The sequence below is a fragment of the Choloepus didactylus genome, chromosome 3, assembly GCF_015220235.1.
Source record: "Choloepus didactylus isolate mChoDid1 chromosome 3, mChoDid1.pri, whole genome shotgun sequence".
NCBI lineage: Eukaryota > Metazoa > Chordata > Mammalia > Pilosa > Megalonychidae > Choloepus > Choloepus didactylus.
Genome location: NC_051309.1, coordinates 54,564,945 through 54,590,718, shown reverse-complemented (window position 1 = coordinate 54,590,718; position 25,774 = coordinate 54,564,945). Strand labels below are relative to the sequence as shown.

Below are 25,774 nucleotides of genomic sequence, written 5' to 3'. Positions count from 1 at the left end.
ATTGACTGGAATTGTACACTTAGAGTTCCCTTACAAAACACTGTTATCTCATAAGCTGGCTTAATGGAATGGGCTGTCAGGGGCTTATTAGAAGTAACTGAATACAGCACCTCACAGTGCAGAGGTTCACAGGAGGCTGTGGGTCCAGGACTGGAATACCTCACACCTTGTGTGGCTGAAAGAGACAGGCCTGGTGCAAATCATAATGTTAGCAGGGACAGACCCAGGTCTTCTCAAGAAGAAAGGCATTTGCCATTCATTCCATTTTAAAAGCACTTCTTCCATTTTAAGGGTGTGTGTGTGTGTGTGTGTGTGTGTGTGTGTGTGTGTGTGTGTTAAGACCCATAGTTTTATGGGTCTTTTATATTTGGTTCTTAGCACATGTGAAAGACAGCAGAATAGAGTGGTTAACAGACTTTGGTGGTTTGGAATGATGTACCCCAGAAAAACATGTTCTTAAACTTAATCCATTCCTGTGGGGGGGATCCCATTATAAGTAGGACCTTTTGAAGATGTTATTTTTAGTTAAGGTGTGGCCCACCTCAATCAGGATAGGTCTTAATCCTACAACTGGAGTCTTTTATAAGCAGGATGAAATTCAAGTAGAGAGAAAACCACAGGAAGCAAGAAGTTGAAGGTCAGTGGAATCCAAAAGAAAAGAGAGGGGCCAGGAGAGACTGCCATGTGCACTACCATGTGACAGAGGAGCCCAGGACAAAGGATCACTAACTGCCAGCCCCAGAATGCCAGTCTTCAGGAAGACAGCATCGCCTTAATGATGCCTTGGTTTGGACTTCTCCTAGTCTCAAAGCCACGAGCCAATAAATACCCATTGTTTAACCAACCCATTTGCATGGTATTTGCATTAGCAACAAAGAAACTAAAACAAGGGCCAACTATGGCATTAGACTGCAAGGGTTCAGATCTCAGTTCTACTACTTATTAGTTGAATGACCTTATACCACTTAACTTCTCTATGACTGAGTTTCCTCATCTGCAATAATAGTACCTACCTCAGCAGGTTGCTGAGGAGGTTAAATGAGCTAATATATATAAACTTCTTACAATCGTGCCTGGCATAGAGTAAGCATTTGGGGATTAGAACTGTTACTATTATCACAGAAAAAAGCCCATTTAATAGCTTTTGCACATACATTCCCTTTTAGGTTCTAAATGGTGGGAGGCAGTGTAGATGGAGGAGCTCAGGTCTGCAGCCACAGGGGCGTTTTGAACCCTAGTTCTGCAATGGACAATGATGTGATCTTGCATAAGTCATTTATCGTCCTTGATCTACATTTCTCACCTCTGACAAATGGAGATTAAAAATGCTTTTCCTTTGAATTATTGTGCAGGAGTATATTGTAAAACATGACCTTCAATATGAACTTTTCCAACACTGAAGTCTGATATTCTCAGAAGATATAGAATTCTCTCCTTCAACAATAATCATGCCTTCCATTCATAAAATACTTTCCCTCATTATTTTATCTCCTTTATTTCAATAACTTCATGAGACTATTATTGTTTTCATCATACAGGAGAGGAAACCGAGACACAAAAAAAGTTTATGTTCTGTATTAGTCTATTGCTAATGACAGAACTAGCAGTTTTAAAGAATGAGTTGCAATTGTACAAATATATATGTTATTGTATATAACATATATCATCTGCAATAATAGTACTATTATATATATATAATAGTTTCGCTTTATACTGAAAGCCATGGACAGCCTTTGAAAGCTTTTAAGCAGGAACCTATTAAGTAGTCACCTTTGTATCCCCACTACCCATTAAATATTTTTTGAATGAATGAATGAATGAACAAACACTTAAGTAAATGCCACTTTCCATTCCCCATCTAGTTCATCATTCTGCTTTCTTTTCTGCTGTGGTCTAATGAAACTCTATTCATAAGCACTGAAATTTGAATTTCATATAATTATCATGTGTGTGAAATATTATTTTTCTTTTCATTTTTTTCAACCACTTAAAAACGTTAAAAAACATTCTCAGCTTGTATACAGTGGGCCAGTTTTGGCCCCATGGGCTATAGTTTGCTGACCCCTGGTCTATAAGAAAATAGTTACATCCTCTGCTCTTATCTAGATAGGTGTCGGAATGATGGAAGCTCAGAGAAGTGACAACACCCCCAGCTTGGAGCTGTCAGGAAAGTTTTCCTGGACACAGTGTCATTAATGAATTAAGAATTAGGCAAAGAACAGAGAAGAAGGGTGTGGTGAACCAGAGGGAGCAGCAGTTGCAAAGGCAAGAGCGTAAGAGGACATGGTCCATTCTAAGAGCAGCAAAGGAATTCTCTGGACAAGTGCAAAGGGGACAATGGTGAATGAAGAGACTACAGAAAGTGAAGGGGCTTCTAAAGATTGTGCTCAATAGTTTCACTTTATACTGAAAGCCTTGGACAGCCTTTGAAAGCTTTTAAGCAGGAACCTATTAAGTAGTCACCTTTGTATCCCCACTACCCATTAAATATTTTTTGAATGAATGAATGAATGAATGAACAGTTAAGTAAATGCTACTTTCCATTCCCCATCTAGTTCTTCATTCTGCTTTCTTCCTTCTTTGCTTATTCCCACTTTCTTGTCTTGCCTACCTCCTCTTTCAATCTTTATTACTCTTTTTTTCGTATCTTTTTCTTTCCATATTTTAAAACAGAATTTCAACTTGAATAAATTACATGGGCATGGAATCCATCAGTAAACATGAAAAGAAGCAACACTGCCAGTAGCAAGAAAGGAAAACAGTGTGACCAGCTAAAATGCTGCCCCAGCTAATATATGAATAAATAGGGAAAATTACCAAAACAATGTTTGCCCAAACTTTCTGACCTTACCTTGGCCTGCACCATTCAAACTCCTCAGGCTCCCAAGCAAGTCAGAAGCATTGCAGCCATCATCCAGATGGAAAAACTCATTTCAACAAAGAATTGAAAGTATTTAGAAACTTTTGGAAGTGTTTCTAAAGGGTAAGTGTGCATATAACTTTCATTGTAGGGTTTAGACATTTAAATATAAATACTGCTTTTGGTGAAGATTGATGTAATTATAAAAAATGCTTAAAGACTAATAAAAATAAGGCCCCTTTGGCTTGGTGTCCCAAAACCACGTACGTTATGGAGCCATTGCTTTGAGACTAACAGACAAATTGGAAAGGGGTAACAATCTGGACAGAAGTTGCCCTTCTGCAGTTGGTTTGAATGATGAAAATAATTGACTAGTTTTCAGGAAAGTTTTACTTTGCTTGTGAACTTTAGGATTTTTTATTTTCTTTCTGGCAGCTTCTTTGACAATCATGTTTTTCTGTTGGGTTCATTTGAGTTCAATTTACCAACAATCTGTAAACACTTCTACCAAGCAACCTGCTCCACAGTTGACATAAACTTTGCAATTACACCACTTTTGCTTAATTAGTTTTGATGCATAATACATACTTTCCATATAAAATACATTTTCAATAAATAATATGTGCTAAATGGATGAACATCATATTCCTCACTTTTTAAAAAAAATTTTTAATAGGCCAGATGGAAAATTGGATTAATCGCTCTGTTCTATAGGAAATGAATTACTTAAATTAAAAATATTAGCCCACTAGCAGAATTGTCTTTTAGAGGAATTGAAACACTATTCATAATGTTAGAATTCACAGTGTTTTCTTTCTCCTTGTTTTCATTCCTTTCTTTTTCAGTGAGTAATATGTAACATACAACTCCTAGATATAATTGATATAATTTCATCTTAAATGGTTCAGTCTGACAGTTTTAAGGGAGGGAGCCACATGAATGAGTATAGAGCCATAGCCTTCCAATCTTCTGACTGATTGCTGATGGAGGCAGGAGCTGATATATCTCAGCTAGAGCTTCAAGGCCAAGGGCAAGCATAGTGTGAGATCACTATGAAACTGCGGGTCCAAATTTTCTTGGTTATGAATCCCTTTAAGAATCCGGAGGAAGTTATGGGTTTCCTCCTCAGAAAACTACACTCTCTCCCTCCTGCAAAGCTTGCCATAGAATTCCAGGGAGTTCGTGTGAACTCCTTGAATTCCTTCCATCCATCCTTCCCAAATAGTCCATGGACCCCATGTGTTTAGGGTCCACTGAACATGAGGATGCTCTCTCTAGGCTTGACCACACTTTGCTTTTTTTAATGGCAGTGACATTTCTGGAAACTAACATAGAAAGACTGGTCAGAGGGTTTTGCCCACCTTCTAAGAGTTATTACATGCAATGTTACTCAATAATTAAGAGGACAGGCTATGCTGGCCACATGTCACCTTTCTGTGTCTGCTGAAGTTGGGTTCCATTGAATGCTCCTGTGTACTTTAGATATACTCTATTTTAGTTTGAGTTTGTTTATATCTACCTCTACTGCCTAAATATGATTCCTATGATTATCACAATAAAGATGTCTCTCCTCACTTCATACCCACTAGGATGGCCATAATCAAGTAGACAGGTAATAACAAGTGTTGGCATGGATGTGGAGAAACTGGAACCCTCTTACATTGCTGGTTGAAATATAAAGTGATCAACTGCTTTGGAAGACCATCCAGCAGTTCCTCTAAAGGTTAAATGTAGAGTTGTTATAAGACCCAGCAATTCCACTCCAAGGTGGCGAAATGAAAATGTATGTCCACACAAAAAGTTGTACACAAATGTTCATAGCAGAATTATTAATAGAGCCAAAAAGTGGAAACAACCCCAATGTCTTTCAACCAACAAATGGATACATAAGATGTGATATAGCCATGCAATGGAATATTATTAGGCAAGAAAAAGAAATGAAGTACTGATACATGATTTAATATAGATGAACCATAAAACATTATGCTTAGTGAAAGAAATCACATATTGTATGATTCCATTTATAGGAAATGGTCAGGATAGGCAAATCCATAGAAATAGAAGGTATATTAGTGGTTGCCTAGGGCTGAGGGTGGGGAGTGTTGGGGGAAATGAAAAGTGACTGCTAATACATACTGAGTTTCTTGTTGGGATAATAAAAATGCTCTAAAACTGATTGTATTGTATTAAAATGTAGCTTATGAGGGGTGACAATGGGATTGGGAAAGCCATAAGGACCACACTCCCCTTGGTCTAGTTTATGGATGAACGAGTAGAAAAATAGGGGGAGAAAAACAAAAACAAAACAAAACAAAACAAAACAAAAAAACTGATTGTGGTGATGGTTGCACACCTATGTGAATATGCTAAATGTTATTGAATTGTACACTTGATAGTGCCTGCTTACAGCAGTGTTACTTAGCCTCTCTGTACCTCAGTTTCCTCGTCTTTAAAATGAGGAAAATAATAGGTACTGCCTTATAAGGGTGTTGTGAAAATTAAAGAATTAACATCTGAAGCATTTAAGAGAATCATTAAAAATTTTTCTCTTTATTTATTCATGATCATTTCTCTTCTGAATGAACTTCTAACAAAATAACAAAACAAAACAAAAAAAACCATCTATCATAAGTTCCAAAAAGGAATAGAATGATTCCTGAGAACAGTCTTCTTGTAAGGCCACCTCTTCTTGTTATCAGCTTTGAATGGCTGCCTTTGAATTATGCTGAATGCTTTGTTGGAACATTAGACAGATGCTCATCCTAGCAAGTTCTCTAAAATCTTCCCATTCTTGCTGTTCTAGTTTATGGAAATTGTTAGTGGGATCCAGTCCTCTCTCGTTTTTGCCTCTGTGTCTCCTCAAATTTTCCCAAAGCTGTGTTCTGAGGCTAGGAGACCTGGGAATATTTCTCTCTTTGCAACTTTCTCAGTCTGAAGCCAGTGGCTGCGATCCCCAGCACTTCTGAGTTCTACTTCTGCCAAAGGCATTTACAGTCAGTATGCTTCATTGCTCATGGATGAGGGAAACAACCCAGTTGGTAAACAGCCAGGGAAAAATAGAGTTAAAAATAAAAATCCCAGCGGTGTTAAACTGAGCTTAAGCTGACATGATTAAAACTTAATTTAAAGATTTGCTCACCCAAGTATATATCTCTGGATTGTTTCAGGCTGTGACTCTTCAATTAACCTGACATTGCACAAATCCAAAATTGCTGTGGATGAACTCTTCACTTCACTTCGGGATATTGCTGGAGCTCGGAATCTCATGAAACAGTTTAAGTCTGTGTATGTTCCTGGAAATCATACCCACCAGGCAAGTACATATGTTTTAAAGTAACCTTTTAATCTGTGTTGTATTTTTAGGATTCAGAATCTACAACTATGGGAAAGGTTTCCATTTTAACCTCTCTAAAATAAGGGATATGTTCTAAATGAATTCCAAGTTCCCATCCAGTTCAGAGTTCTGAATTCCATTGAATTCAAAAACCTCTCAATTTATATTTGTACCCCCGGCTTGATGCAAAGGGGTGAGCACTAGTTTGGGAACCAACTAGTGCTTTATTATCATGGCTCTGTTGTGGATTTATATAATCTTGGGCAAATCCTTTTACTTCTTTGGGTCCCAGTTACTAACGTCTGCCAAGTCATGGGGCTAGACTTAGATGATCCCCAGGATTCTGGATCTGGGAAGTCGATCAACATTTTGGACCATTAGAATGATAATAATAGTACCTAGTTCTACTATGGCAAGGAAAAAAGTTTGCAACAGGTAAAATATATTTTTATTTAAAATTTCTCCTCTGCTTTCTAAGGAAGGTAGCAGAATCTAAGAAGGACATTTTGGCCATTGAGCAGGGAAGAGGGTCTGAGAATACAAGATTAAAGGAGTCAGAAAGGGCTTGTAAAATTGCTCTGTAAAAAAACAGAGGGAAAGAGTCATAGAAAGATCCAAAGGGAAACTTAAGGAATGAAGAATGACTGGAGCCATTGAGGCTGGGGAGTCCCTGTTGGACAAGGAAAGAGACAAAACTAAAGTTCCTGGTGGTCTGAAAGTTGAACTTTCAGGAAAGAACAGATATTCCTAACAGAAGAGGTCATTAAATGTTGCTGTAGGGTGTGTGAAGGAATCTACTCCTCCATCTCCCCAGGAAATCTTCAGTAAAATCTACTCTATTTGATAAGACTTTTTGGAGAGTTGAAATATGCTGTTAATGGGGAATATGACATAGCAAAGAGCTCAACTTCAAGGTGCAGACACTTTAAGGTGGGTGTGTAGACAAGAGCTAAAGTTACCCTCTACAGCCTAGCAAAATTCAGGTCCTTCCTCCCTTGTCCTCCTTTGACTTGTCAAAAGCTCTTCCACATTGGGTTTTCCCTCTGGTCCTTATGACAAATAAGTAGCTAGAAAGGTATTATCCCAAGATCCAGGAGGGTCCAGTGACTTGTCATAGACACACACATGGGTGGCCAGAGGTAAATGTCATGGTCTTTGTTACCGACACAAAACCTCCTCCCCAGCTGTGCTGTGGCTCTCATGGAGGCCCTAGAAATGTTGATTGATGGCCATGATGGTCATCTGAAATCACACCCCAAAATGCTAAAGACTTTAGAAACTGGCATGCAACTTAAAAACAGATTCCCATCCTTTTCTCGGTGGTCTGAGAATACCACCACCACAGAACAGACAAAATCACTCAGTTAATTAATCATATGTAGTTTTGTCATTTAAAAATTATCAGCAATCTTAAATACTGTGGTATGTTCCAGAAGACATGATAAAACTGGTGATATGTGATGAAATTTAGACCAAGGAATGTCAAGAAGCAAGTGGTTGCTATAGTTGGCAAAGGGAAAATAAACCACTGAATTAATGAGGTCTTTTCATTTCTATAATCATCATGGTGACTGATTTGGCCAATTTTACATAAACATGTATTAGCTATAAATCTTGGACATGATAAGGACAATGAAAATTTCCTAGACTTTATATCTCTGCTGCCAACACTGTCATTTCTTCAGGCCTCAGAACCCTGTCTTGCAGCAATGGCTTTTGGAAAATGACCTGTCCATTTTATTGCATCTATTCCCCTTATTTGAATAAATAAAATCAACTCATTCACAGAAAATCCTAAATATCAATGAGTAGGAAGAGTGAGGAAGACAGGGAGATATGTGTTTATGTTGAGGGTGTTGAATAAATAATGATACAGACACATAATGAAATACTATACAACCAATAAATGAATGGGATAACTAAATGTACTTTCATCAGTTGTAACAGATGTATCACACCAATGCAAGGTGTTAACAATAGGGTGTTGTACTGGAATCCTGTATTTTATGCATGATTGTTCTGTAAATCTACAACTTCTCTAATAAAAAACTAAATTTAATTTAATTTAATTTTAAAAGGATGAGATATATTGAGATGTACTAACCAGGGATCAAATTTGAATCCTTGTCTTAGGTCTGCCTCCTGGGAAACTCAAACTGAGCTATGTGCTCTACTAGATGGAAAAAAAAATGTTATAGACTGTTCTATAAAACATCCCATTTTTGTAAAAATAAAAGGTGTATCTGCAAATATATTTGATAAATCTTTAAAAATTAAGGAAAAATTTTATAGGGGTAGGAGAGGGATTGGACAGGTATGAAGGAACTCTGACTTCTTGCTTTACATTGACATATTTAGAGAAAGAGAGTTTTGATGGGGTTATGGGTAATTTTTACTGTCTTGAATTTTTCAATATTTTCCAAATTTAAAGAAATTTTAAATCGTAGTTGTAAAGTCCTGTGAGAGCAGGGATTTGTATCTGCTTTGTTCACTGTCAGATCCTAATGCCTCGAGTGATGTTATCTTACACATAGTGTGTGCTTAATAAATATTTGTTGGCTGCATCTTGAATGTAATACATATACCTTTAAAACAGGTAGTGGGATTTGTTGGAAAACGAAGTGTGGGTAAATAGAAAAGCACAAGTATCCTGAGTAGAGTCAGAGTCCAGATTTCTGGTTTTGAAGATGGGCCTTGGCTAAGCCATTTTCTGTCCATCCCCTCTCCTAACTCCATCCTCAGCCCCATGGGTCCAGGAGAAAAATCTGTGCTTTCTATCTAGTTTCATGCTGTTTTTATACAGAAGCTAACTTGAGATGTCCTGAGCATCCTAGGGCACCCAGGAAAGCACAACACTCATCTGGCTGTGGGTTCCTGATCGAGGCTGAATTGTGCTGTGCATCTGGGCTCTTTGCCCTGGATCTCCACCCCCAGCTTCCTCAGGGATCCCTGCCTGCCCCAGCCTCCCTCCCAGTGCACCCCTCACCTGCTCCAATGCACACAAGCTGATGCTCAGAGACATTTCCAGTTCCCCTGCTGGTACTAAAGGCACCTCTTATTTAACCTTCATCCTTACCCTTTTAGGAAAAAGCATCAGTCATGATTCAGCTGTAGAAAGCAGACACAACTCTAGGCATTTTAAGGAGAACATTATTTAATACAAGGGATTAAGTACGTCTAAAATTGCTGCAAGAGCTAGAGGAGAATGATCTAGACAGGGCCCCCAAGAATAACTCCCAGAACATCCCCACACACCTGGCCCTCCAGGGGAGTCAGTACCTCTGCACAGTCCAGAGAGTGGGGGCCAAGAGAATACCACTGAAACTCCTAATTTGAAAGACACACCACCAAAGCTAGAAGCGGTTTTGCTCACCTCAGTGCTTACCACCTAATTGATGGGAAGAATGGGCGAAGGGGATGGATGGAAAGGGGGAGAAGCTGGATCAATGGGATCCAAACTCTGGGATCCACTAAGGAGAAAGGTTAGCAAAGAGGTTAACATTACTAATTTTAGAGTCAGAGCATCTGGGTTCATAGTCCAGCTCTGCTACCCTGCTAGCTGTGTGACTCTCAGCAAGTTGCTTGATATCTCTGTGCCTTATTCTTTTTCTGTAAGCAAAGGCTAATGATAGTAGCTCCTTCCTAAAGAGACCCTGATGATTGGGTGATTTAATGTATGTCAAACTCTTAGAACAGTACTCAACACATAGAAAGCATTGCATAAATATTTGCCCTAATAGTAGGAGTAATGTAAAGGACAAAATTGGCCTTCTCTTTGTCCTCTTTTGCAGCATTGCATCTTTTCTTTTGTTAGGAGATGGATATGTTGAAAGGGCATCATTTTAAAGCCGAATGTCCTCTTACTTGTTGTGCATGGTAAGAGGTTCATTGCTGACACCGGTTTGTTTGAAAAGGTTGTGTTTATTGGTGGACTCTCTTCACTGGAAACCTAAGCCCTCAGTTTCATCTATGCAGCAAGTCTTCTTACCCTTTTGTTTCTTACTGCCAATGTTCTAGTTTAATGGAAGGCTGATCTCCCTCCTAACGGCCAGTGTCTGATGTGCTGCTGTTCCTCAACTGCAGCATCAGGAGGATATTAGGCAGATGTCTCAGGGCAAGGAGTTTTGAGGTTTTTCTGACAAAATATTGTACGGGTCTTGCATGACTTGCTTTGGCAGAAGTCTCAAAGAGCTGTGCTATGCTGGAGAAAACTTCCCACAGATGCAGACCATCTTTTGTGCTCCTGGCATGTCAAATAAGAGCATTTAGAACCAGCAGTGCCCAAGGAGGCTTGATTCATCTTGTGTCTGGTGAAATATGGCTCTCTGAACAGTCTTTAGGCCCAGTCTCTTTGTCAACAATCCCCAGCCCTGGCCACCAGCTGTTCATTCCCAAGTCCTAAGCTCTGATCCTCCTCCTGATTTTATCTACCTGACCCTGGACTTGCTAGGGTCTTTTTTGAAAGAATCAGCTTGGGATAAGATAGAGCTAGGGCCTGGCGACTTGGCTTACTTCTAACAGACAAATTAGCTAATCTTATCTCTGGGCCTTCCTCATGTTAACATTGAAGGGAGTAGTTTTCAAAACTAATCTGATTCTGGATTGAAGGATGGATGGATGGATGAACAAAAAGACAAATAAACCACTTTAAATCTTCAGAGAAAACTGTTCTCTTTAAGAAGATGAAAGGAGAAAAATTCAGTCACAGTTTTGCAAAAATAAAATAAAAATAATTAAGCCATGCAACAGTCAAATAAAGCCATGAGCAGTTTTGAACAGATGCTTTTCTGTGCAATCTTGAATGAAAGCAAAACAAATACCCTCTGTACAAGCCTTCTTTTCCTGAGAAGCTGGTTGCTTGGAGTCAATTTTGCAGAAAAGGGAGATGTGCCTTCGGTAGCAGGACTGAGAGGGTCCACAGGTACTCCAGCACCAGCCAGCAAAGACAAGGGCAGCAGCCACCATTGATAGGGACGTGGTTGTGGTGACAACTCAGGTTTTCTTGGAAATTGCTATATAGGCTCTCTTGATGGTACACCAAATTCAAGATGTTAGACTTTAACGAGTTTCTCGAAATTTCCCCTGACTTATGGGTAATGTCAGGAGCTGCTGCTATCCTTGATACCTTTCCTCAAAAGCTAGAATTCAGGTCAATAAAAGTCTTCTAGACCCAGCCACACAGTATCTCCACCACAAAGGAGTGTCCAGAGACATAGAAAAAAGCATTTTCTTTGTCATCGTACTCAGTGAAGCCCAAAGCTCTGACTGTCTATCAAGTATTTATAATTCTCCTGGTCTCGTGTAATTTACCAAGCTGGGGTCATTTTTATCATAAGCAATCTTGCCTGGCTATACAGTTTGACATTCTTCTCTTATCAGGTTTCCAGGGAAACAGAGCTAGAAAGTTAACCAAAGGTTAAATTCTCATGCTGAAGGCAAGAAGGGTTTGTTAATCCTTTGTCTACAGCATGCAACTTGCCAGTTGTTAAGGAAATAATTATATTAATGTTTCAATCCCAACTTAACAGTGTGTCTGTGGCAGAGATAATGCTATGTGTGTTCTCCAAACTCCATGTCCTTTTCCTCCTGGACACAGTTGGAACATATTTTTCAGATTTCCTTGCAGGTAGATGTGGGTTTGTGATTGAATTCCAGCCAATGAACTATGGGTAGAAATGACACAGATCACTTTCAGACCTGGCACAGAAAATTTCACTGGAAACCTTCCATACTCTGTCTCTTTCATCATCTGCTGAGATGCAAAGTCTCCAGTGTAAGAGTCCAATGACCTAGGGAATGGTAGAGTCCCTCAACTGCAGGGATCCCTACTGCCAACCCATACTGGGATGTGACGTGAGCAAGAAATAAATGGCCAGCAAGCAAAGGAAAGATATAATCTGTCTGAGCTTTCAAGACCACTACCTTTCCTCCCAAAAAAAGGTAAACTTGCAGGGAATGTTTGGGAAAATTAAATCACTAGAATTTATCCTCTTATGTTGCAACAAACTATATGGCTTATTTCCCTTCTGACCCTTTCTAACATGTGAGAAATATTTGGAGCAGGGCGCTAGAGGAAAGACGTCTGTCTCCTCTATCACTATCTTCAGCACTATCTTTTGTTGAGAAGTGGGTAACTTCTGGCTGAAAAGAAAATTCCATGACAGGTTTTTTATCTAAGTATCCACTGCCAAAGCAGTTTGCTTCCAATCAGATTTCAGTGGCACGTTTTGGAGTACAATAATACAATCCAAACTAAGTGACTGAGAGAAAGAAGCCCAGGGTTCCACATTAACACCCTAATTGGAAAAATTAAGAAATGTGTTTGCTAAGAAGTCAGGAGAAAGTCTTGAGAAAGTCATTCCCAAATAGTGTTCTTAAAACATACAAGTAATTTAGTGGTTCTGTAGTTAGTTGTTTTAATGAAGAATTTAGAGGTTTGTTCTATACCATATTTAAGTGGGAAAAACCTATCAACTTCCCTTTAAATTAAGAATACCTATATCATTTAGAATGCTTTGAGTTACAAGAAAAAATAGAGAAAAATGACTGCTCAAACCAGCTTAAACAAAAACGTCAATCTATTGGACAATATGACTTAAAAGTCTAGGGGAGGGATGACTTCAAATGGTGAGCGGCCATTGCTGGGGTAATACCAGCAGAAACAGCAAGTAAACCTGGAGGAGTAAGTTCCTTCTTGCTCTTCCTTCCTTCCAAGCTAGTGCCCCCCATTGAACAGAACCAGCTGGCAAAGCAGCAATGTGGTTTGCAGTCTTGGCCCCAGCATCACGGAACTAAGTATACAAGGCAGGGTTTGAGGTTGACAAATAATAGTTTAATAGCTAGCACATCTCTTTGTAGAAAACGACATTTCAAAATCATTGTTACATGGAAAGATGACTAAAGAGAATGCACCAAAAAATGTAAGAAATGAGTATTATAGAGGTATGTCCGGTGGTTAATTAATAAAAGGATTTATGCTGTTTTTCTGGATGATGTGATGTGTTTCTGTATTTTTTAAGTTGTTTCTTAATCTAGATAAATATTCACTTATTTAATTAATTTATTTACTTATTACATTAAAAAAAAATTTCTGATCTTCCCCCAATGATTCGCAGTAATCACAAAATCCTGAGAATGAGAGTGTTTAAGAGAACAGCATCTCCAAATCTCTGCTCACCACCCACCCCCAAGGGGACCCACAGCTGAGTGGGCATTTTCCCCTGGATGCTTCATTCCCAAAGCTCAGCTGAAAGTGGAGCAAAGGAGAGAGAGAAATTCCAGTTTCCCTGTTTTCCCTAATCCCCCCATACCTCCTTCTACCTTTCCCCACCTTCCCCCCTTGGGACCTCTGGGGCCCTGAGAACAATCCTATCCCACCCTAGTGCAGTGTGCCTTGCACAGAGGAGGTGCTGAGTATAGTTTTTAGGTTGATTAAGAACCACCTTTTTTGCCGTGTCTGCACTCTTTTCAGGCTCGTCACTGTTCCTTCTTGAAGAAGGTGTATCTGTGGAGAGCAACAACCTGTCTTGTTTCTTGTGGGCTGGGAGCTATATATTCTTCTCTCTTAAATATGACAGCCTATGTGCAGTTCTCTATGATTCTGCTTAAAGTCATCTTATATAACTGATTTTTTATATAGGCTAATAAAACAAATGCCTGGAATGTAAGCTCCTAGAAGGAAGGAAGGGCCTTTTATGTCTTTATATTCCCTGTGTGCTTTGAATCAGTTAGAATTTCATGTAATTGCAAGTAACAGAAAAATAGTGGCTTAAACATACAAGGTTTTATACTGTCATGTAAAGTGGGTCCTGATTTAGCCTGTTCTTGTCATGGAAGCTCCACAAGTCAGATTTTTCCCAGCTCTCTGCTCCACCGTCTCTAAGGAATGCCCCTGTCACCCAAGGTAGCTGCAGAAGCTCCAGTCATCACTAATTTTTGGTATCACTTCCACATTCCAGGCAGCAGAACAGAGAAAGGGGAGAAAAACCTACCCTTCTCTCTTAAAAAGGAGCCTTCCTGCAAGTCCCACGCTGCCCTTCTCCTCATATCTCATTGTCCAGAACTTAGTTACAAGGCCACACCTAGCTGCAAGCACGGCTGAGGAATGTAGACTTTGAGCCCATGGATAATGCCCCCAGCTGAAAAATGAATTTTGTTCCTAAGTAGGAAGTCAGTGAATATTTGATGAGAATGCTGACCGTAAGGTAGCAGAGTATTCCCCAAAGGACCAATCTTTGGGGATCAGAGTCAAAATTTAAAAGACTAACGTCCAGAAAGTTTGAGATGATACTAGCACACTCAAGATAGTTTTCTTAGGGAAGAGGATTTGTAGAATTCAGAGGCTACTCCATGGCCGTGTTTCAAATAAAGGTAGATTTCTTGGACAATTTTATGATTCTAGAAGTATACATGTTAATTTTGGAAAATATGGAAAAAGAGGAAACTAAATGCCTCCCTATTCCCTCACCTGGAGATGACCCTAATTAGCATCTTGGAATGCTTTATTCTAATCTCTTTTCCATGCGTATTTAATTTATTAATTTTTAACAAGTAAAAAGTGATCATTCTTGCTATTTCTAGCAAGGTTTTAAAACCAGGCTTTAAACAACACCAAAAAAAGCAATACAGTGAAAAGACTTTCCCACCCTTGTCCCTTGCCCAGTTACCCACTCCACCCTACCCTCTTCACTATCCCTGCTAGTTTCTGTGTATCACACTGGAGCTTATTTTTACATATCATACAAACATTCATATTCCCCTGTACTTTGCACAAATGCCAGCCCATCATGCACACTATTCTGTACCTTGCTTTTTTCTTTTATACATTGTTCTGCGCCTTGCTTTCTGCTCTATCAGCACAGACGTTCCCTCTTCGCTTTCATAGCATTCCCTTGTGTGGATGTACCCCATTTATTAAACAGTTCCCAATTGGTAGACCCTTGGGTTGTCCAATCTTCTGTATTACAAACAATAAACAGCCTTTTATAGATTTCATTTGCATATATGAGCATATCTATAAATCACAGGCCCAGAAGTGGAATTACTAAGTCAAACACATTCGTAATTTTGATCGGTATTGCCAAATTGTGCTCTACATTGATTGTAAAAATTTCATTCCCACCAACAATATATAAGAGTACTTATTTCCCCATGGCCTCATCAAAAGAATGTGCTTTCAAACCTTTGGATTTTTGCCAGTCTGATTAAAAAAAAAAAAAAAAAAAAAAAAACTTTTAAAAAATCTATCTTGGTATAGCTTTAATCTGAATTTCCCTTACTATGAGTAAAGTTGATCCATAGCTTTAAAAAAAAAAAATTCCTGTCTTATCAGTGTTCCTATTCAGTGCTTTAACTTCATGAGCATTTAACCATGAGGTCTCACACATGAGTGGTCTGTTTGACTAACAAGCATAAAAAGGGTAGAACCCTCAACTGAACAGTTTCTAGTTCTCCCTGCAACTTGTCCCTGAGAAATACATCAGCTACATTCCTGCTGAATTATTATGTATGATTTCAATGGTCAATACCCTGCTTTATTTCTAAGACATCTTAAGAAAATTGGAATAAAGTGAAAATAAGAATAAGAAATGATTGTAAGAAAACCAAGATGAAGCCAAAGAAGAGGTCAGCGCAGCAAATATCATTGACACTTTCTCAAGGCAGGTCACAGATTTGGCAAAGGCAAAGAGAGAAAAGGAATTCAAATCTGGATACCTCTCAATGGTGCCTTGTCAGAACCTGGCTTTTCTGATGTTATCATAATCAGAGAGTAGGCTGAGGGGAAATTTTCCTTCACCTTGAGGCTCCAAACTAGGGGGCTATGCAGAACTAGAGCAGTAGAGGCAGCAACCAAAAGTGGGAGGAAGGTGGTCCAGCTGATGGGAAAGGAAGACAGCTTGGTAGTAAGAGGAACCAAGGAAAGAGGTAGGGAAAGCATGCTCAGGAAGAGCTGTGGTCAGAGAGGCAGCTGCCTCCAAATATAACCTAAATATGGGTGAGTTATTCAGGTCCCAGGAAAAGAAGGCATTTAGCACATTTATCACACTGTAGGAGTTGTCTAAATTAACCTCACCCTAGTTCTACTGAAATTCTTATAGCACCATGTGGCCTGCTTTCTCTAAGCCCTGGTCTCCCTCAGATTCCGTTTTGGTATCCTAGATTCTTTTTCCAGCCAGGTTATACTAGGAGTTGAACTCGATAGAGGAAAGGAGGGATTGCTTTAGTCTCAGTGGCAGCCACATTATAAGTAAACATTTGAGTTCCTAGCAGAGGGGAGCATAATTCTAAGAATGTTTAGAAAAACTCAAGACCATCCTTATGCCTATATTAAGTGATAATTGTTTTGCTTTTCGGTATACTTCATGCGTAAAATAGTTTCTTTAAATCTAGACTGAAAATTTTTCATACTATGATTGTAGCTCTGGTAAGAGATAGTTGCTTGTAAAAGGGCTTATGAGAGACAGAAAATAGTACTAGGGCATTGGAAGGAACATTTATAAAAAAAATCAAAACAATGTTGTTATATTGTCTTTGTCTACACACACAATCACAGCCATTGCTTCAGTATCAAAAATAAACTTGTTTTGCTTCCTTTGGTTCAGATAAAGCTGTCCTCTCTCCAAACAAACCCTTTCTCTTAAAGCACAATATTTTGTCTTTCCAGGCATCCTATAAGCCGTTGTTAAAGCAGATCGTGGAGGAAATATTTAATCCCGAGAGGCCAGATCCCGTTGATATTGAACACATGTCTTCAGGCCTCACTGATCTCCTTAAAACGGGATTTAGCATGTTCATGAAGGTAAGATAACCATGCAGAGGTAATCCTGAGTGTATGAAAATGCAGGCACACTGTTAACCCAGGCGAGTACCATACAGATAACACTTGGTATTTTGGCTCTTCTAAAATCAAGTGTGTGAACTTTAACTCTTGGTTGTAAGCAGCCCTTGACCTTGCAGTCTAATGCAGCTTCTTCTGACCTGAAGGTCTATAATCTTTTCTGATCAATATGTACAGTCTGAAGTGAAGGACACAAACCCTCCAGAATAGCACAATTGACAGCTCTTCTCCTCATGGCCCACATTTTCACTTAACATGAATCCATAAACTTTTATAGGTCTTAATGATGGTCCTTTGCTTGTAATTCTAAAACTTATTGTTTAGGATAATGAGTCACTCTTCTCAATTATATGACTAGTATCATCCCAACCCCCATTTCAAAATGACTTTTCTTTTGGCCCAACAGACTCCTCAGCAACAAGAACTAGAATTTCTCTGGTTAATATTGCAGTGGATCAAAATTGCTGAACAGCCCTTGAAGTGGGAAGGAGAGGAGGGAAAAAATACACAAATGTGACCTATTTTTAATTTACTGTAAAGTTTCTAAATTCAAAAGAATCTAAACAAGATTACAGGTTGACCTCTCAGTCTATGCCAGGATTTTCAGTTGTAATAACTCTTGGAAATAACAAAATGTTTTGCCAGCTTCAATGTGTCTTTGAAATCATGAATTAATCTACATGGAAGATCTGGCTTTCAGAGTTCAGTAAATGCATTTTCCAGGAAAACTGGTTCACTCCAAAAGCCAGAGGACAGAACCCAGACAAGCAGGCTCTAAACCAAGCAGTAAACTGGCTGGAGCTCACGCGCCAGGTCTCCATCCTGCTGTTCCCAATTAGCATCAACTTCTGTTGCAGCATGTTTCTGGTGCATTTTCCCTCCGTTTTGTTTTTGTTTTTGTTTTTTAATAAAGCAACACAGGTCAGATTCTCAAAAGTGTTCAGGAGCTCCTGTGTTGAGTGCACATAAACCCCAGGGTTGTTCAGTGGCTTCTCTTCTGAGTAGCCCTTTGGTGACTGATTGGTACAGAAACTTCCAGGCTAGTCATGGTTTCCCACCTTCTCCACTTGAGCATCCTCTTTCTCCATTCACAAGTTGGGATGTACCCCTGAAGAGAGACTAAAATAATAAGCGTGGGTTTCCAGACTCTGGTCAGTAAGGTCTGAGGATGGCCCAGTGGTCCGGGTGTCCTTTGCTTGTCAGGGCTGCTGCATTCCATCATGCAGCTGGGCCCTGCGCAAGGAGATGTGTCCAAGGGAGGAAGTGGAGGCTTGAACTTGCCTCTACTCCGCTCACCACACTGGGTTTCTAATTTGCAGAGAGGTGTGAGTAGGTGACCGGAGGACCTGATTTATATTCTGTCCAATGATGCTTGCTCCACAGAAAGAGCTTTTCTCAGAAAAATGATTCCCAAATATGTTTGGGAAACACTGGGTTATGCAATATTAAACTGCTTCTTTGCTCCTGGACTTCACAGCCTTTAATATGCTAATGGACTTTGCAACTCTCCCAGAGGCAAATGTAAAATGTGGTGTTTTAGGAGGACTGTCCACTTGGCTATTCATAACCATTTCGTGAAACGTTTCATATCACATTTTAAATTTACCCTTTTTAACTCACTTCAATGTTTTTTGGGTTTTTTTTTTTTTTTTTTTTAACATTTCTTTCTGCAATCAGAGGCATCACTGTCCTAAAGCTGGCTTTGCTAGGAACATATTAGGAATCATCCTGAACCAACCCTGTGTTTCTGTGTTTCTCTCCACACAAACGCCTAGAGCTAGGGCTTCAGGAAGAAATCCTCCAGCAGCTTGCAAGTGGTCACAAAGAGAGGTTTCCAAGTGACGGATTTAAAAAAAAAAAGGAATTCCTGATCTCCCAGCAACTGTCACGAGCCATTCCTCAGCTCCACAGCCGCGCAGGCCTCTGCTCTCAGTTGCCAGGAGGCATCTCATCTGTCTGCAGGGGGTTGAGCTGGCTGCAAAAGCTCCCGCAGCCCCCCAGCCCAGAGAAGAAGCATTTTGTGTCATTTACTTCTATGGGCTTGGCTGGCTCTCCCCTATTCCATAGAGTTTGGCAAAGAAAGTATTTCTTGCCCATGTATTCAGAATCTGAACAAAATTTAGATCATCTTAAAGAAGAAACAGTCAGTGGAGCTTTGAGGGAGCTAACCATGATTTCCCAAAGGACCACTCCGTTAAGGTGAGGGTGATACCATTAGGAGAGAGTATCTTACACTCTGCTTTAAAGCTGGTGGAGAGAGGAGGATGCCAGATGTAGATGGAGTATAACATGGTCATAGCCATTTACTGGGACTCCCTTGTCCTGTTTTCCACTGCTTCTCCCCATCCAAAGTTCTATAGCTAAACTGTGACCAGCCTGTACCATGGGGCAAGCCAAGCTGCTTCCATCCATTCTCATATTTAATCCTCCCGGCCACCTTAGGAGGTAGGTTCCATCACTATCCCTGCTTTACTGATGAGGAAACCGAGGCCCTGAAAGGTTAAGAGGTAGATGTGAACTTCTGGAAGGCTGGGATTGGATTTTACTCTGCATTTTCAAGTGTTTTCCAAAGAGCCATAGGAAATGGTGACACCAAGATTTGTCCCCAAGTTTTTCTTACTTCAAAGTCCATGCTCTTAACCATACCATTTCTTGGCTCTAGGATACTGCCAGGAATTTCCTTGGAAGTTAAATATTCATATATCATTAATTCTGTTTTTCTTTATGATTACTCATTTGCACAAAGGCCTTCCTTTCTCAATATCTGTGTAGCTCATGAATAAAATCCATGTCTAGATTTGTCACTGAGGTAGCCAATGTGAGTGAGATCTCTTAGTGGTCATCTGCTGGTATCTTATCTGCTTTCCTGGGACTTGGCCCTAGAACTTCTTGGTAATGCACACACCTCCCCCACAAGAAGAATAAATATGTGCATTGAAATTGCCTCTACCCATGGCATCTTCATTCTGTATCAGCAGCCAAGAGTTGCCACTCATTTCTCTCTTGCCATTTACTGGCCCTGCTTGGTGTCTCTGGGATCTGCTTCCCAGCCTTCTCACTCAAGACCACTAGTGCTGAGCCAGAAAGAAAGCAAAGATAGATCCTGATGAAATAGAGGCATCCATGTGGGATCCTTCCCATGCTTAGGGAGAATTCTAGAGCTGGAATTGCTGCTAAGCTGCCAATCTGTCCTGGCTCTGTCCCTGGACTCACAGATGGTCTCAAGGTGATGTTGGCTCAGGGTCACCCAGAGGTGTAACTGTAGACTGTGTAAGGAGTGAGTGTAGATGGAGCAGCTGGTGAGTGATGTGCTGGGAGATAGAGCCAGCAGATATTCCTGTAGGATGTTCGACGTGTGTCCTCACAGTGGGTCATAGAAAGAACACAGGAAAGGATTTTCCAGGCCCCCTGTGTCTTCTTCAGGGCCGTATACCTCTTTGTACACACTGCTGTAGCTGCACTTAATGTGTTATTTTTAAATTACACATATTAAGTATCTTTCTCCAGGCTAGTTTTTTTTCTAACTGCACAACCCATTCATGGATCAAGATATCAATTCAGTGGGTTGTAATCAGCATTTTTTTAAGGAAAAAGAAAGGAAAAGAATAGATTAGAGGACATGGCATCTAGCAAGATGAAACAAAACAACCCAGTCACACACGCAGACATACACATATGTACTATTTATATGTATTTCTTACTGTAGGTCATGATCAAAAGAATGTGAAAGCTGTGGCCCTGAGAATCAGAAGGTGTATCTAAGTCTTATTATTTTTCTGCATCCTCAGCTCTTGGCCTCTGACTAGGCCTTAAAATAGTAGGTACTTGCTAAAGGTTGGGAGGGTGGTGTCAGTGGACCTGTCATAGTGCTCATTTAGAAGTCATTGGTTCCTCTGTCTGACTCTACTGCCCTCAAGCCAAAAGCTCCATTTCAATGATTTCACATGGAATGGAAAGTAGTGACCCAGTCAACTCCAGTGACCCTCAAGGGAGTCCCTGACCCTCCTTTCTAGCTGCTACTGAGCAAGGTGAAGCTGGTCATTGTTTGGTCATGTCATTCTGTAACCCCAAAGAGACAGCGGCCCACTTGCTCCCACCTCCCCCACCCGCAGAGATGTGCATGAGTGGAGACAGAAGCCTCCTCTGCCTTGGTCAAAAAAAAATCTGATGGTCTCTTCTCCTTTCCACATTGACAGCGTGGAAATCTGTTTCTTCCAACTTCTTTGTCTCTCCGGCGAGCCAAACAGAAGCAAAGGAGCTTATTTTGTAGTGTGAGGAATTAAAGGGGACGGGAGAAGACATGGTCAAACAGAGGGCTTAGATAGGAGGACAAGCAACACCGGGGGGGCATGGGGATCGCATTCCTATTTCACATCTTTCTATTTTTAGTTTGGTTTTGTGAACAATAGATGGCAATCTCTTTTATGCATTGCTCTCTCATACCATCTAGTCTATCCTGTAATAGCAGTACTCGCTTCATTCAAATGCTTACAGAAGGTACTAGAGAGAGTGTTAAGGATATGTTTGGGTTAGACCCTGAGCCCCACCATTTACTAGCCATGGTGGTATGGCTAGAGGTATGTCACTTAACCTCTCTGTGCCTCAGTCTCCTCATCTGTAAAATGGGCCATTTTGAGGAGTAAATGAATTAATGCATGTTAAACACTCAGAACAGTGCCTGGCCTACAGTAAAGGCAATAGCTATCATCTGCTATTATTATGTTTACAAGTTTGTGTTTCCTGCCACTGTGATTCTTGAGTGACAGAGGACTTTGGGGAGGGTCCACTTTGGGTTTCTTTGTGTGCCTGCACACAGCCAGTGCTAGGCATTTGGTGCCGGCACGCTAATTGTTGAGTGAATAAATGAATAAATGGAAGGGAATGGACACCACCCTCACCCCCAAGGAAGTCAAGAGCAATCCATATTTCATTATTGATTTGCTCTTGCCGGAGAGACGCAGCATTCTGAGTGCTGTCCTCTGTTGTACCTGTGGGGAGCCATGTTTTAGGACTGTGACGTGTTTTTCCAGACTCCCTATTTCTTTTCTCTGTGAACCCCACCTGTTGACCTCTTTTGTCCTTGGAGACATAGACTGTCCCTCCTGGGGCAGCCTCTAGGGAGCCAACAAAATCCTGTTCATACACTGCAGGAATAGATGCTGGCCACCCCAAACACCAAGGCAGAAGCCTAAAATAACTCAGGCCCCAACTCCACCAGGAGCACTTCTGAAGTGCAGTCTCCTATTTTGGCAGAGAGCAAGTGCTCTGCTCTGCAAGCATCTGCTACTTCTCTTCCAACAGCCTCTGTACTGTAGGGAAATGGAGGCCTCCATTCCAGACACTTGGAAGTGGCTTGCAGAAATCAATCTGATTTATGTAAATTTCTGCAGACATTGAAAGTTAAGAAAAAATGTCTGTGTCTAAGTTTCTCCACATCCAACAAATCTTCTGTGCATGGGGAAGTCAAAGCAGCTAGATTTTGCTCTTACATGGAGTCAGACCCGCATTTGCATCATGCTGCAACCTGTGAAAATTACTTTCTTTGCATTGCTTTAACGTGCTCTCTTGTATAAATCTGTGTTCAGGAAGTGCCAGCTGGGAAGTAAATGGTCTCTGGCAGGTTCACAGTGAATTCAGGTTGTCCAGGGAAGTCTTTCATCCCCACATGTTTGTTGCTGTATAACAAGCCACCCAGAAACATTGGCTTAAAATAATAGTGGCCATTTATTTTGCTCATGCGTCTTCCGTCTGAGCAGAGCTCAGGAGGGAAGGTTTCACTGAGAAAATGGCTCCTTCACATGGTCAGCAAGTTGATGCCGACTGTCAGCTGGTAGCTCAGCTGGGGCTGTGGATCAGGGGCCTTGGTTACTCGGCACATAGGCCTTTCCGTGCAGCTGAGCGTCCTCACAATATGGTGGCTGTGTTCCAAGGGCAGGCCTCCTCAGCAAGGGAGCCAGATGGAATCGGGACTGAGTTTTATGGCCTTGCCTCAGAAGTCACAGAGCCTCTCTTCCCCCATCCTCTGTTTGTCAAGGCAGTCACAAATGCCCACCCAGTTTCAAGGGGTGGGGACATGCACTCTTCCTCTTGAAAGGGGAGTAAGAACATGTGGGAGAGGAATTATTGTTGTGGCCAATTTTGGAAAATAGAATCTGCACGCCACATAAATATACATTTGGCTGTCCACCCTGGTCAAGGGCAGTGTGCACGGCTGAACCCAGGAATTTTCCCTCCAATCATGAGGGCAGAAGATTCCTTCATGCTCCTGACCTTGGTTTCAAAATCACTGAGTCCAGAAAGGCTTTGATAATGAAAGGCCTGCCTGCTGTTTGCCTGTCGTCATTTTTAATAATAGAATCGCAAAAAATACCTACTTCCTGGGTAACAAGAAACCGAGCTTCAGGACTTTCCTCTCCCAAGTTTGTCCTTCAAGGCTTGGGAGGCAAATCAGACAAAGTGGGGAGAAGAGTGTGCTTACCCACTAGATCATTCTTCCTGCAGTTCTGAGATAGCGAGCCACATCAACTTGATGCCCTGCTCAAACAGGGGAGAAGCTTGTGGCTAGCCACGTGGAGCCTTCGTCTTCAAAAGTCAGCACCCTGGGAGCGGTCCTCTGAACTGGAGAGAAACGACATTGGCAGAACCTGATGCTCTTCATACAGCCAAGTTTTCTCTCCAAAATGCCTGGGCATTGAGTGCCTTGAGCTCCTGAGAGGAAAGCTTGATAGTGATCTAATAAACAAATCAATAACATACCTCATCCTTCTCACTGCGTTAATTTAATTTAAAACTAGCATGTCTAATAGGCAGCAGTTTTAAAGTGCGTTTCTGGAATTTGTGGTTTGGATTTCAGTCTCCCGAAAATAATATCTTTTATATCTACTCCATGTGTTTGGACCCCAACTTGTTTTGACTAAAGGACATGATTTGTCAAGATGTTTTTCTCTGCTGGAATTGCCATGAGGAGGTTTTTATCTCATGAAACAACATGAAGCCCTTTTGCCTCCTTTTATGTATGCCTTTTAAGAAGCTTTTTTTTGTTTCAAATATATTCCGTGTAGCCATGCTTAATTGGCAAAAATAAAAAATTTATGAAAAAAACTCCAAGAAGACCTAATGCTTGCCTCTGGGCCCTTTATTTGAGTTGATATGGGTGCTCCATTGTCTTAGGTGGCAACATAAAAAGACCCACAAGTAGAGATGGAAAAACTCCTCAAGCAGGTCTTGACCAGCCAGTGATGGTCAGGGGGTAATAGTTGAAATTCTTTCAGTTGCAATTAAGATGCCAACAAACTGACCTAACTTAATTAAAGAAAGGGGGATTTATTATGAGGACCCGGGGTGGCTCAGGGAACTTGAGGGCAGCAATGCAATGGGCTATGGGAAGGACTGGGACTTAGAACTAGAAATCTGGCCAGAAACCAGGCAGTTAAGCTTAAGACTGTCTCTGCATTGTACAGGATGCTGAGAACAGAGCCCACCATATTGTTTGTCATCAATAAATATTAGTTAAATGATGACTGAATAGCTATGCCACAGCTTTACGTTCTTTTTAAGGGCCCAGCTTTAACTGTGCCTTGTATAGCTTGGGACCAAGTCTGAGTTCCCAGGGAAGAGTTTCTAGTTAGCCTAGCTGGAGGCAGGGGCCCAGGCCTGGACCAATCAACTGCGATTGAGGAGCAGGATCACATTGTGACAAAGTGGCTGCCAGGAACCCACCCCTATCACCGTGTGAATAAGGGAGACTGTTGACTTGTGAGTTGGACAAAACACCCACAAAGGCATCTACAGCAGGGACAAAGAGGAAAAATGATGGGCTCCTGGTGAAATTTGGTGTCAGGCCCTTGGACTGTGAGAGCTGGACGTGCCTTGGAGGTCATCTAGTCTAGCTCCTCATTGTTCACGTGAGAAAAATGAGACTCAAAAAAGTGAACTGTTTGCCTAGGTTCCATTATACTTAATGGCAATTCAGACAAAAGAAAAACAACTCAGCATTGGGTGTTTATAGATTAAATCAGTACAAGTCCTGGAATTCCTGTTTGCAAAACTATTTATAACGTTGTCTATATTTTCTTCTTCTAAATTATGTCCCATACTATGAGCTAGGGCTTTGATTTTTTCTTTCTAACATTAGCTAAATATGACCCGTAAGTTCTAGTGAGATGGATTTGGGTAAGGAGTCATTGAACAAAGAAAAAAACTTTATTTTGTCAGTCTGTGTACTTTGTCTGCTGGTGAGCGATTATTGAGAGCCTATTTTGCATGCTAGCCACTGTTGTGGGTAAGAGAGACGTCAAGACAGATTCGATACCCTGCCTGCCACGGCATAGCTTACATTGTGCAGCTTATGGTTTGTTAGAGAATTGGACAAGAGACTTTGAGGCTTGCAGGGAGGAGTGGCAAGTGGTGTCCAATTGAAATGTGGAGGCACCGAGAAGGGATAGGTCAACCAGACTAGGGAGCCAGGGAAAGCTTCCCAGAGGCAGCGAGTTTTGTCAGACCAGTAAAGGTTAGGAAAAAAGGGATGAAATGTCATGATGCAGTCAGGGATTTACAGGTAGTTCCAAATGACTGGAGCTAAGAGTGGCACGTAGGGAGTGGGAGAATATGGCAATGGAGATAAGCAGATGCTAGATCACAAAGGGCTGAAAGTTTTAAATTTGACCAGAAGTAATGAGGTGCCACCGCATGTTTTTTAGGAATGTATCACCAGTTGACATTTTTTTTTCAATTAACTGTATCA

General features: G+C 40.8%; 1 protein-coding gene across 1 annotated transcript in view; it reads left to right on the top strand.

Annotated features, from left to right (window-relative positions):
- SCFD2 (sec1 family domain containing 2) overlaps window positions 1–25,774 on the top strand; it is a 550,473-nt gene that overhangs the window by 505,590 nt on the left and 19,109 nt on the right. The window contains exons 8-9 of the mRNA XM_037829801.1: window positions 6,028–6,173; window positions 16,858–16,992. Coding sequence (XP_037685729.1) covers window positions 6,028–6,173; window positions 16,858–16,992 — 281 coding nt within the window. The remainder of the gene's footprint in view (window positions 1–6,027; window positions 6,174–16,857; window positions 16,993–25,774) is intronic.